The sequence below is a fragment of the Diadema antillarum genome, unplaced genomic scaffold (assembly GCF_040938485.1).
Source record: "Diadema antillarum isolate AM-2024a unplaced genomic scaffold, OU_Dant_1.0 scf00000144, whole genome shotgun sequence".
In the NCBI taxonomy this organism is placed as follows: domain Eukaryota; kingdom Metazoa; phylum Echinodermata; class Echinoidea; order Diadematoida; family Diadematidae; genus Diadema; species Diadema antillarum.
The window spans coordinates 776477-791221 of NW_027271033.1; the positions used below are offsets into that span (position 1 = coordinate 776477).

General features: G+C 38.2%; 1 protein-coding gene across 1 annotated transcript in view; it reads left to right on the plus strand.

The window, feature by feature from the left end:
• The first annotated feature begins 12595 nt into the window (after window positions 1-12595).
• LOC139721495 (adenosine 3'-phospho 5'-phosphosulfate transporter 2-like) overlaps window positions 12596-14745 on the plus strand; it is a 30648-nt gene continuing 28498 nt past the window's right edge. The window contains exon 1 of the mRNA XM_071632808.1: window positions 12596-12745. Within this exon, the coding sequence (XP_071488909.1) occupies window positions 12596-12745 (150 nt within the window). The remainder of the gene's footprint in view (window positions 12746-14745) is intronic.

Here is a 14745-nt window from a genome sequence, read left to right on the forward strand (position 1 = left end):
TGACAATGTCTACAAATAGGGTAGACATGCAGCCGCTGTCGTGAAGCGACAGCGGCTGCGTGTAGTTAGTGTAGGGCATGATGAGCAGTATCAGTTTGGCAGATTTAGTTTCAACTCCTTTAAATGCCAAACAATGCATGACACAAGAAGCAAAAGTCTTATAGACCTAGAATCTAGATCTACAATAGTAGGTGTACAGTGTAGTACAGCATGCCTACTATGTCTTAATGTTAACGTTAACAGGAGTCGACCAATCAGTCATCCAATAGATAAATGCACCTAATCAGGTAACTGCACTGGCAACCCCAACACATAAATTTTTTACATGTTACTGGCTAGGCTAGTATATGTTTCTCGTCCAGGTTTTAAAAAATGAAAAAGAGGGCCTTTTTATTTATCTATTTATTAATTTTCAAGATGGCCACCATCTGAGATTTTTGTCAATCCCATGTTTTCCCCATATATCACACGAATCATCAAAGTAATGGAGACACGTACTGTATGTCACACAAAACCTGAACATAATTACAATGTTTTTAGCACCATATGAAATTCAGTTTAGTTCAAAATGAAAAGATGTACAAACTATGGTACTACAAAAAGTCTTGCACTCATCAGAATAAAACTCCAGAATGAACAAAAAACCAAAATCAAACAATGTAAATTAAATGCACTAGTGAGTTTGTGTACAATGCAGTGTACGTCCACATGTTGCTGATAAAGGCAACAATTCCTATTCACATTTGAATGCAAAATTGCTTTGGAAATTTTAAATTCAGAACAGTCAGTTATCCAATACTTCTCTAGCATCATGTAAAAGTGTAATTGTGATTTGTGACATGTTTGGTTTTCCTGTTATTGAAACCCAATTGGAAATGAAACCATGAATTATTTAGGCTACCAAAACTGTCATGAAACTTAAGATGTGTCATCCCTTAGCTTGTGCATTCTGTGATATTTGGTATCAAAAGCATGAAAAATCTTGAACTAGTTTCATGACAGTTTGGTTGGTCAAATCATTCATAGTTTCACATGCAACAGCGCCAGCTAGCTGTAGTTAAGCAACCTCGCGAACACGCATGAACATACAAGACAGAAAGATCCGTCTGTCTGGAGGAGTCTTTTATTTTTTTAATGTTATCGCTCTCCGGAGGAGATCCATGAAGCCAGACACAGTCTCCGCGGAACAAATCCCCAACGACCAGATACAGACCAATCTTTCGGTCAAGAACATACACAACTGCTGCAGGCACTGTGCGCAGTGTACATGTATACAAAGCTATACTGTACAATAGCTAACTCGTACGTATGCGCGCTGAGCCAGTAGAATGAATAATTCCTGATGGATTTTTCGGGATTTTTCAATTTTAAAAAAAAAAAAATTGTCTCTCTTCTTTTTTTTTTAAATTAAAATAAGAAATGAAAAAATAAATTAAGGTGGCCTCAAAAATTGAAGCAGGACGAGAAACATAAATATTATTTGACTTCGCCTTGCAGTGCCCTGGGGTTAGGTTACTACTTTGATATACACCTCTCACTCTCCAATGATATATCATGGAACCATGACATTGATCCCACTGTTATAACAATGCTAGCAGGATCTTATGATTAATTGTACATGTTACATGATCTACATAGAAACCAGCATTTGTCAGGATGTGACTCCCAGGTAAAAACAGCTGCCAGCAAAGCCCTCGTCCATCCTAGGTTCAAATACTAAATTTCTGCAGCATCCATGAGACCTGCACCAATCCAATATTATGACTAGGCTTGAAATGGTTCAGAGGCGAGCAGCACATTTCATCTTCAGTGACTAATGCCACATCAAAAATGTGGAAAAAGGCCAATCCCAGTGGAATCTCGTTTCCTTTGCTAATTTTTTCACTAATAATATCTGGTCAGTTTTCTTCTGTTTGCGTTTGTTACATACTCAAAAAGCTGCATCGATGATCCTTCACATTTATTCCCAAGTTGAATTATCCTTCGGGTTTATGCCAGGTTTAAGTGTGTGCGTGTGTGTGTATCACACACAAACACACTGCTATAACAGATATGACCATCCAAGTTTTTGAGAATTTAGGGTGTCTTGGATGGACACTGAACTAGGGCTTTCTATAGCATGCATTTTCTGAAAATTCTGTAAGAGCATGCTAAATTAAATGTTATTTTATGTCATGGTTTTAAGGAGTCTTCAAATGTTACAAAATTGGGTAATGGCCTTACTTGAGTGCTCTCCTGAAGGGTACCATACCGTACTCGTATATGGGCCATTCTCAGATTAAGTGTTCAATTCCATGTGAGTAAAACCGAAAAATCAACCACAAAGTAATACATTCAAAGATGTGTTTTCGGAAACTTCAAAACCGGTCAAATACGAAACAAAAAGTGGAACATTCTAAATGATGGCCATTCATTGAGTAAAAATGAATTGAAATAGAGCATCATATATGATTTTTGATCACCAATCAGATACGTTACCGCAAATTTACATGTTGTAATGGACTCCTAACTCTGAATTAAATCTATTGTTTTGATCCAATTTCTGTTCAGGAAAGGACATTCTGTCCCCCCTAAAGATATTGGGGTTTTTCAAGAGGTAAAGATGTTGTCATCCCTTGCTAATTGGTAGAAATTATTTCTGTGTGGTAGGTTGAAATATGCTTTTTGCTGAAATGAAATATAACCTTAAGATTCACTTTGTATTTTTAGCAAATTTCGCTTACAAATAAAGTTTCGAATCCCACAAATCATGCAAAGGGAACGATCCGATCTGGAATTTCCACAGGAAACAAATATGAATTGCTTTCCTGGGGAAATAACTATTGAAAAACATCGAATCACCTTTGGTAACGTATCTGGTAAAATATAAGTAATAATTTTAGTTGTGTATGAATTAATAAATATCACCTGCTTAATTATTTACCTCATGAATTGATGTAAAAATGAATGATGTAAGCCCGAATTAACCATTTTAAACATTGTACGTAATATTTAAACTATGAAATGCAGTGGAAAAGAGCCCTAAATGTGAAAGCTGAGTTCTTCATTCACAGAATATTCTCATCTTACGTCTGAATGTATTTATCCATCTGACTATAAATATTCATTAAGTTTTGATGGATAATGCAAACAAGGTTTAAAAAATATATTTTTGCAGGCACTTAGAAGGAAGTAGGTACAGTCTCTATGAACTCGATATGCTAAACAGTTGTTTGACCTATGGTAACGTATTTGGCTCATCCCTTTTAATGAAAATGAATAAATAATTATTCAACTTATCAATGAATCTTGAGTAGTTCTTCATATGTTGAAAAACACTAGAATAAATATGCAACAGAACACTGAAACTTTTCTCGGAAGCGTTTCATAAACTACTTTTTACTCTTTCAAAGTTTGGTAACGTATCTGGCGTACCGTAAATGAATCTGTCGGTGAAGTTACAGAGCAATTTCTACTGAATATTCTTCATTTGAACATAACTTTAATTTTTTATGGAAGCGTCATTCTATGCAGAATTGTTTTATGAACACTTTGTTTTACATAACATTATTTGTCACCGTGGGTGCCCTGAATTATACGTAACGTATCTGCTAAATCTTAAAAGCAAAACACTGATATGCTGAATCTTAGCTTCGTCTTGTAAAATAAACGTTCAAAGTTGTTGCATAGAATATGAAAGTGGCTGGGTTTTATAGATTAGAACTTTGGAGTTTATTAGCACACAACGATTTGTTTGTAAAAACATTTACAATTTCTTTTCAGCATTTTGATTATGTGGTAACGTATCTGTCGGAAAACTTGGCATTAAGTTGTGAGACACTGACGTAGAAAGAAAAATCATGTGGAAGTGTTGCTCTTTTTCACCTCTCTGTCCTTTTGGTGTAAGAATATAATCCTGAGGTCCAACAAAACGAAGCATGTAATGTGTAGGGATGAATTTTGACCAGATTTGATCCCCAGAAAGCACAAGACCAATGAGCAAAATTCGGTCACGTATCTGGGGTAACGTATCTGTGGTAACGTATATGGTCGATCATATTATTATGAGAGCGATATCTACCAAATATTTCTCACTTGTACTAAACTTTAATGTTGAATCGATGCGTCATTCCGAGGAGTAATGTATAATATACCATTTGTCTGACATTGCAATATCTGTCGCAGTGGGTGGCGTGAAAAGTATGTAACGTATCTGTCCAAATAAAAGTGTAGAAAACCGATATTTCAAACATTGTACCGTATTCTCAATAAAGAGCTGTTGCACAAAAAATCTAAGTACTTGCAATGTATGAAGTATATCCTCAGGGTTTCATATACACAGGGGCATTGCATAGTCTTGTTATTTTCTCAATGCTGTAACACTAAAGAAACTGGTAACGTATCTGGCGGTGAACTTGGCGACAGGTTTCAAAAGGCTATAAAAAAGAAGTCAATAAAAATTTTGGAACTTTTTGAGTACTGTGATTAGCACATATGATATGCTCATCGTCCATGAAAATGATATTTGGAAAGTGTGTTTGTGGACGGAGAGGAGCAATGAAACATAATTCTGAAATAGCCGGCGACACTGCGTTTTGGGGGTCTTAACGAAGTTTAACAGCAAAATTTTATACAAAAAGGCAGACAACCGCATTTGATCGTGTTTATTTTTAACAAATAAAGTCCTCGTGATATATTATAAACATTTAAATAGTATCTAATAGGTTTCAGGGAACCGCAACCTGTCATGGAATGTCGGCGACACCAAAATTCCGTATTTGAACGCTTTTACTGAGAATGGGCCATATATCCAGGGTTCTCGGCAGGAATTTCTTCACACTTTTTGGCAGTTATATGCGCTGTTCTGGGGGTGGGTACGGAAGCCTTGAATCGCTAATGCTCAATACAACACTGATAAATTGCCACTAAAAATGCCACTAAACGTGACATTTTCACGGAGATGTAATGAGCGTTGTGAGAGGCATATTCTCACAGAAACAATGCAGAAACTCCATGTACCTTTTGTTGGCAGCAGTTCCTTAGTAATAAATGAAAGAAAAGTAGGTGCCGATGGTGAAGGTTCCGTTTTCTTTCAGGCCTTTCCTGTTTCACCGTTGCAATATAATTAGCCGTCTCTGTATCGCAACAACGCGCGCCGTGTACTACATTGAAACTACTAGTAGTGTTTTTGCTTTCTCGCCGTCTGCTCGACCACGTGGTAGGCCTACTGCATGCAGATGCGCGAGAAGCGAGAACTTTCGGGACATCGTTGCACTTTCCTCTCTGGGTATACTGCGGTAGTTTGGCCGTGACATCAAAGAGATATCATACAACAATGTACCTCCCTGATTACACGAGTGATGGTTGTTATTCCTGAGGATTGTTTAATCATAAAGTGAAACAATTCATTACTGAGTACTTCGAAGGTTTGTTAATCGAAAACAACAACAACACCAAAGGTCGGTACTACAGATGAATGTTCAAAATAAACAAAACTGATTTCGTTCGGAGATTAAGAAACATTTTTTTTCTTTATATTTTCCGATCAACGAACCAAAAATAATCTAGTATTATCTATCATTGTTATTGTTTCGGATCGTTCAGATCGTTCAGAATTAAGAATCTATAGTATTTTATCGTCATTCTTTCGGATTAACAAACCTTCAGAGTAAAAGAAAGCTGTAACCGTTTTGGGCCGTTGTTTTATTCCGAAATTTCACTGGCAGAACGTTTGAAATAACAAAACTGATTTCGTTGTGAAATTAGCAGTTATTTTTTTCTGTATTATTTTTGGATTAACAAACCTTCAGAATAAAGAATCTAGTGCAATCATGATAATATCTGTCGGAGTAGGGAATCCTCAGAGTAAGAAAACTGTAACTGTTTTGGGGCAGTCGTTTTATTCTGAAATTTCACTGGCAGAACGTTCGAAATGACACACTGATTTCGTTTTGAAATTTACGGACCGTTTTTTCTTTACTATTTTTCGGTTAACGAACCTTCAGAATATAAAATGTAGTACTTACTATTTCATTACTATTTTTTCTGTTGGAGTAACGAACCCTCAGAGTAAGAAAACTTTTTTATTCCGAAATTTCACTGACAGAACGTTTGAAATAAAACTGATTTCGTTTGGAAATTAACAGACATTGTTTCTTTATTATTTTCCGATTAATGGACCTTCAGAATAATAAGGAATGTAATATTATTCTATCATTATTTCGGAACAAACACCGTTTTGGGGCCATCGCTTTATTCCGAAATTTCACTGGCAGTGAACAGAACACTGGCTAACCAAACTGCCTTGTGTGAATGTGAAAAACATTGTTTATTTTCACTAAATCAAGACCTGATCTGGAAGGAGAACAATTTATGTGTTAATGAAAATCAAAACTGCATCACAAAATGATATGTATGCCTAGGCCGTCATTGCTAAAGAGAATAACATTTTGCTTTCTCCTGTAAAAAAAGAAGAAAATGCTTGACAGTTAAGTGCATGAAATGTCAAAATAATATTTTTTTTACATTACGTGGACAACCAAACATTCTTTATTTTAAATAAGAAATTATTATGAATAGATAAAGAATGTAATAAATAGATAAAGTAATTCCGCCCGTACTCCCACCTTATACTTCAGTGGTCGTAAACAGCGTGTAAATAGCATTTAAACCAGCTGGGGACAGCGATGAATGATTAGTCATTAATTTATTTTCTGCCCATGCAGGCCCCCTAACCCTGTTAACAAACCAAGCCAGAAGCACGTGGAGCATTACGTACGTTGAACTTGAAAGACCATCATGACAGAATTACTAATTTCGGCCAGGAGAAGGAAAATGGAATATTCACTAATGACGTTTACGAATCCATGGAAAGTGAAAAGGCTCAAATGGAACGCATGGCTTTTTAAATAAAAAATAACCCGCTGAATCGACCCCCCCAAAAAATAAACAATTTGCATTTGCTTACTCCATCGCACATTTTGTTTTTGTTTTGGGGTGTTTTTTTTACGAAAGATGGAGGTAATTTTCTCTCTGCGGCAATGCTTTGAACGCATCTAATTTTGCGTCATTGCCGATGGCAAGCTTCCTAAAGAATTGATACGAATCCTTTCAAATATACGAAACGAAGTCTAAAAATCCTGGATCCTGGCGGTGAATTCCGGTGGTATTATAAATCCTGCTTACTACCAAAATTTAATCATCTGTTCCTTGTGCCATTTTACCAACCAGCTGTTCCTGAAAATTTCATCCTAATCTGTTCCCAAATTTTGACTTATTTTGCGAATAGAGAGACAGACAGGCAGACAAACGAACAAACAAACCAAAGCAGAAAAAAAAAAAAAAAAACCTTTCGCGGAGGGGGGCATGCATTTCATATCGTTTGTTTTTGCATAACCCGACAACAAACGTAACAACAAGCGAGCATGCGTCAGCCTTCCTCAGCCTCCCTCGACCTCTGACCCTCTCTTTCCGTCCTCTCTCTCTCCCTCTCACAATACCGTCATGTATGTACACACAGGCGGCTGTCTGTGGCTAGGTGCATCTTCACACAAATAAATTGCTGTGTGTGTGGATCCCGAATCAGAGCGCATGTGAGTGAGCAAGTGTGTGAGGTGGTGGTGTGCAGTTATAGCTATGTTGTTGAGCCGCGTTGTTTTGATCGGTGCGGTGACTGTGTGGATAACTTTTTGCGCTTGTAAACTGCTGCTCATTTCAACATCTAGCGTCTTTTCTAGCCAGATAATCAAGAGTAAAAAAGGCGAGAAATTGGTCCAAACTTAGCTCGTCAAGCAAGTTCACGCGTGGCATTACCCTTGTCGGCAAATTTTACCCTTGTCGGCAACTGTTTCTTCAAACTGCACGCTTGTCGGCGCCGACAAGGGTTATATACGCTGGCGAGATCCCTGATATCCGCACCAGAGGAGCGCTTGAATGCCCCTTATAAAGTGTACTTTACGGTACCATACTATTGTGAGTCAAAAATAAATCACTTCCAGATGTGTTTCAAAAGCGTACCATAACCGTACCAGACGTCAGCATGAGGAAAATGTGCATGACACACACGTACACTCTACGTCATAATCTGATAATGCCCAGAGTTGATTCTCTTTGTTTAGGGCATGTTCAGGACACCTGCAACTAGCACATGGCCCTGTTCTTTACCCTGTTGCTTCAGAACATTTGAGCTCCTCTGAAAGTAACTCATGAGGTACATTTTCTCCCTAGAGCACTCAAACACTCCAAATCTGACATTGTATAGTACGTTGTGCAGTATATCAGTTCGCTTTGGTTAACTTTTGAGCACTCATTATGCAGCCACATTGTGCATAATTTGCAAATAATGTGAGACAATTTTACCCATGAGCGGTTGAATTCTTCAGTGAGAGCCATGTTGAAGGAATGAAGTCGAAAGTAGTAGTACTAGTACATTGTACATGTATTGTCATTTTTCAACAGAAAAGTTTGTGACTACCCATCACTTTGGCGATGATGTATAACAAATTTATGTATTGAGAAACTATGTTTGTGAGCTGATTTTTTTATTTTGAGAATATCCATCAAACAGCTATGGGTATTTAAGTTTCAGCCTACCCCAAAGGGGGTTAACAAATTGTGGTAGACCCCAAGGGTTAAAGGCTTACTGTTCAAATGGCTCAAGATCTCTAGATCTGTTCATTCAGTAATTCTTGAAAGGTTCAAAGTACACCATTGAGTTAACTTATAATCTTTATTGTATTCATACATAATTTGTATGATTGAGCCGTGCACTGTTACTATAGATAACATGGAATTGTGAGGGACAAAATGCACTGGCATTAGGCCTTTATCTCAAGTTGCTGCAATCATCTTTGAGAAGATTTAAGTACCTCTGTTTGTTTAGATGAATGTAGTTTGATTGATTTTAAGTACAGTGTAAGTCTGAGGGTCAGGTGTTTATTTCCTGGCTGTGATTAACTATGAAGTATTATATGAAGGAAAGGATTGGAAAAATATTTTAAAAGCTGAGGATTATTTTCAACGCACCAGTTTAAGTTAATTTTACAGTCCAATCTCAGTATCCAGCCATGTCAAGTCTGGTGAACATCTGTTGTAAATTAAAAGTGATTTGGTCAAAAAAAAAAAAAACACAGAAAGATGCTGCAACTATTCACAGCATTTTCTAGCATGCTACGCTAGGGGTGCAATGTATACACATGTATTGTTACAATCAACCAAAAAACAATTATGTGCATGCTACAAATTGTATTATAGAATGGGTAGCGAGAATCCTGCGATCTCATTAGTTAACAGCTATGTGTTGATTTTGTACTGGCCGCACGCTGAGTCACAGTGGTTAACATGTTATCGCGCACTTGTAGCAAGAGTATGCGCACTTGTAACAAAGGTTGCGCACTAAGCAAGCGTTCGCGCACTCAGTACGAGACACCTATTGGCTAAAAAAATCATGCATTGATCAGTTTTTACTGGATGCATGGTTCTGAAGAAAAACCATGCATCCAGTAAAACTGATGCATGATTTTAGGGCTCTCGTCTATGGCAAGTGAAAAGGAAATGTTTTCAGTAAATTTGTCATCAGGTAACATAATAGAAAAATAGGTTTTTGGCAAGAAAACACCCATTCTATAACACAGGTGACACAAATGTCTTTTTCGTGCATCAGGCGGAATATGGTGTGCATGGAGTAGCTATGGAATTTAGACTAAACCCACTCGGCTTCGCCTCGTAGGTTGAGCATTCCATAGTTACCTTATGCACACAATTCCGACTGACGCACTCAGACCTGTGCGTCATATGTATATTGTCATGGTTCATAATGCAGATGATTTAGTGCCCAAGTTTACTAATCAAATGTCAGTGATTATCCATTTTCATTTTGTTTGAGTGATTGATAGAATAAGATTGATGTTTTGAATGCTTTGTAACCTGATAATTGCTAGTGTGACATCGAATGCTTATTTTATGTCTCTCGGAGTAAATACAGTCAAAAGTTGACCTTGCATTTCGAATACTGTATACGCCAAATATTTTGCGAGGTTTTTATTTTCGCATATTTCCCGAGTCAGGTGCTATTCGCGAAATTAAAGACACACGAAAATATTGTCTCTGATCCCGATGTGGATGTGACATATGAGTGTACCTCCGTTCAGTACTGTAAGACTCTATGATTTGAATTAAACCACTCGCGAATTGGCAGGAATTCCCAGTTTGCAAAAATTTAGACTCGCGAAATATGTGGCGTATACAGTAATCAACTAAGTAGAAGGTCCTTTTAACTTCTCTCCTCTATATTATGTTCTATTGATTTTAATCACTCATGAGTCTAGTATTCTCAAAGTGGAAGGGGCTATTTCTTCAGTCCAAATACAGTACATGTAGATTGGACTTAGACAAGGTTGACTGTATAACTGAACTTTATTATGTGCACAAATTTAGTACCATACATATTTTTAATAAAGTTTTACCCACAAGTACAGGAATATGAAGTATATTTGAGATTGGCACCGAAAAATGCATGGAATTATTAAGAAACTTGTAAGCCAGCTCATGTCTGGATAATAGTGAGACCGGGATAAGTGATGGCCAGATAAATGCCAGGTCAGACTGTATAGAATGTTACAACGTAGAAAGCCCTTTGTGCTTCTCCCTGTGCATTACATTTACCTATCTAATTATTTGAAGAGCTCCATCTGTTGTGCAGGAACAGAGGAGTTTTTCAAGGCTCTTATTACACTGATGATAGAGCAACGTGGTGTGGCGCTCTCCTTGTTTTGCTTACTTCTCTCTGTTTGTTAAGACTTGTGGTGCATCATTCTGTTATGTAATGATATTCTATCTTCATTCTAACCTGCGTCTTAGCCAACTAATGTAGAGTTTTGAGAGCCAAGTAATTTTGATACTTGATAAGGCGACTATTATGATTTTAAACTTCAACTGGCATCTTCTCTTGGTTGTTATCAAAGAACAAAAATACATAGGTTGAAAAGGGACATTCCAGGCTATACCAGATAAACTGCACAAAACTTTAAAAAAAGAAAAAAAAAACCAGGCTTAATGGATTGTTTTGAGAGAAGCCTGGTTAACTTCAGAAAGTGCAAAAACCTGCGCTTTTCTCTCCAAGTTTTGAAATTCACAAGTGATATCTTGCAAAGCAGGATCATGATTGTTGATTGACAAAGCTTGCTCGAATGTGTAACATATTCTGCAAGTGATTGTGTCTGTGCTCTTCTATACATACATGTACAATCACCTTGCAGTTTTCAATTGATGGTGTACACAAACATGATGAGAATATGTGACAAAACACTTCATGAAATGTCCCCCAGATTGCCAACTAGTCTCCAGGCTGATGAGATGCCCATTAGGCATCATTCTGAGTAAATGCTGGTGCAAGAAACCGTTCAGCTGTCATTGACAATCCCATAATACCCTTCATCTTAAATCTCCCTGTTGTCAAATAACCAAACACTCAAAGGTGGTAAAAGATACCCAGGATGGAATTTGCAAGATATCTCAGTACTGCGAAGAGCTTACAAAAAGGTTTACATTCACTGCCTTCTCTCCCACTTGCCAGTGGAGTGTGTATTTCCTCATCATAAGAAACACTCTGAAGAGAAAAAGATAATCAAGAATGGAATGAAGTGGCTCTGCTCCAGTTGTGGCAGCCTGTCACAAACAGAAGCCATTAAATCTGCTCAGCAGTGCCTTGCATCTTAATCTCTAAACAAACATTATAAAGAGAGAGAGAGAGAGAGAGAGAGAGAGAGAGAGAGGCAGACAAACAGGTGACTAGTGCCATGCTGTGCAGTAGATCCAAACTATGATAGGAAAGATGTTTGAAATTGTACATATGGGGCATGATAAAAATGATGTGTAACATTACAATATAGCTTTTATACAATCACTCATTTAGACATTTAAAATACACTTACTCATATCTCTTATAACTCGAAATGTAGGCATTATCAATTTGTACGTTCACAGTTACTCACATTAAATAATGTATACATGCACACCGCACCCAACATGATGTTGACTCATTCATGTATACAGATTGATATTTCCTCCAATGTCATGTATCTCTATATTTGATATTGATATCATATTGTATATCTTTTGTATGTCTATCATGTGTATATTTCTATGTTATACCTGTGTTTTGTGTGATGCATTCTATGTACACACTACCAGTATATGGTAATGTTTATGCATGCAAACAAAACAGACTTCCAGAAATGGACAGTAATATTGAATTAAATTGAATTGAATTTAACCATGGCAATGATGAATTAAAGTGTATCTGCACCCTGAAATTTATTTTTCTGACATTGTACAAGGGTGTAGGTTGTTGTACTGGTTATATCACTATCAAATATAAGAGTGCAAAGTTACTCACATACAGAGATATAGCAATATATTAAGAGAAATAGAGCAATCTCTAAAATGCCAAAAATTACATGCGCCTTGATCTAAGAGTAGTCGCCTGGCGTCATCGTCTGTATTCGATTGCGTAGTTCGATAATTTTTTGTACGATCAGTGCACTATGATACTAGTGCTCTCAAAACACACAAACGCACACCAATGTTCACGTACGGTACGCAGGTACAATGTAGGTTGATGCTGCCACGCCACGCCGCTGCGCCGGGCCATGCCGCCGTGCTGGGCCATGCCGCCGCGCCGGGCCACCAGGCCAGCCGCGGCAGCATCTACTCATGCGGCGGATGCATATCCGGCTCGAGAATATCCGGCTCGAGAGAGAACCAGCGTGTGAGAGGCCGGTGCAACCGTGTGGCATAATAGCATGCATGCAGTGGACCGGCCCAGCGTCTATGCACAGACTCCCGAAGCTGTAGTCCCGTGCCGTATTAACTGTGCACTCTCGAAATAAGATTGCAAGATGCTCCGACGATGGAAAATATGATACTGAACACAGTCCCGGGCATAAATTTTGATTCAGTGCGCTTGTATTCGAGACCCTGGCGAGGTGCGGGCACCTCACTTACTGTGGTTAGACGTCTGAACATTGTTAGAGTCTATACACAGCCCAGTCGCTGTTGCACAGCGTCTGGTCGGCTAACGTTATAGGGGTCTAACGTTAGACACCCAGATCTAATCATTGATAGGTCAAGTACCTAGGCCTAACCCTGTTACTTAATTAAGTACCAGGTACTAGATCTACTAGACCTCTAGACCACACAACAGAGTATACATCTTAGAGTTAGACCTATTAAACGTTAGATCTTCACGGGTTAGTGACAGTTAGTGTTTCTGACTACTCTAGTAACCATTCTAGTGACCATCACTTTCCAGTGACAGTGCCAATTTCACTTCATTATGAGTTACGGCAAAGATACCGATGGACGGTATTTGATATACTGTGTGCAGACGGAGGCAAATGAAGAAAACGTGCACACACAAAAGGTCGACGCACGGCCACTATTTTCATTTTTGGTTACTAATGCAGCACGCACTAGTGCGTGCTGCTTTATTGAAATTAATATTTAACAATTTTGGGCATTTTTTGTGATGAGATATAATGTTCTCCAGGGTCCATAAGACATGCTCTCACACCTCTCAAAAATAAATTTTTGGGTGCAGATACATTGTAAATACTGCATTAGATGCTATAGTATGCGCTTCACCTGTGGTGCAAGCCCTTCAAAGCAACATAACATATTTATGGCTATTTTAGCCAGTACAAGTGTCAAAAAATTGCAATGATATAGGTGATATGATATAAGTATATTGCAGAGTACATTAGTTGGCCCAGTACTTTCAAGCATCATCCTTACTGGTACAGGGGAGTTTAAATCTGTTCATGTTTACAACTGGTATCTGTCCATTTATGGTAACTCATGGTCCATCCATCGATCTCACATCTCATCACCATCTTTAAGAAAAAAAAAGATTTGCTGATAAGATTGTTGTAGTTAGATAGATCAAAGTACAGTGACCTTTAGTCATAGCCACTAATTTCAACTAGAAATGTCCATTGATGATATTATCTGGTAAGAAGTATAGAAGTAAATCAACAATTAAATGACAGGGGCGAAGATCAAAGGTCAAGGTTCAAGGTCACCAGAAATTGAGCAATGGTGCCATTATCTGGCCATATAGTCCTACACTAGGTATGAGTGCATGATAATGTCATTTGATGTAATTGCTAGAAATAAATGGGAAAATATTTCCTAAACTGTTTAGAGAGGGTCACAGGTCAGTCCTCAGCTGGTGGTCAAGATCAGGTGCAGGGCTGCCAACATTGACTGACAGGTGAGAGTGAGATATTACGAGGGAGCCAGTGGCGGATGGGGGGGGGGGGGGGGGGGGGGGGTGTGGCGCATGTGACCATGTTCCAAAAGACATTGTCGTATCCTGGGATTAGTTTCCATGACACAGTGTGTTTCATCACAGAGGTCATACTGTTCTTTTTACACCCTGTTTACTGTTGTTATGGTTAGAAAGGGAGAAAGGGAGGAATTCAATGAAAAACTGTTAGCGCCCTTTAAGTTTTTGGAAAAATTAAGAAAATAAAAAACAAAATGAAAGGGGGTGCGTGCCCCCCTTAATTTTTGCACCAAAAAACTTTTTTTTTTTGCTTGTCAGCTGATGAAACTGGGCCGCTGGCCGCGGAGCGACTGAGGGGTGGAGGGTGTTGGAGGGGGGGGGGGGGTCCCCCTTCCCACAGTAGGGAGCTTTTACATTTTATATCTTAAATTGGGGCCATTTGGTGCATACTAAAGTGACTTTTTTCAGTATACTTACAATGA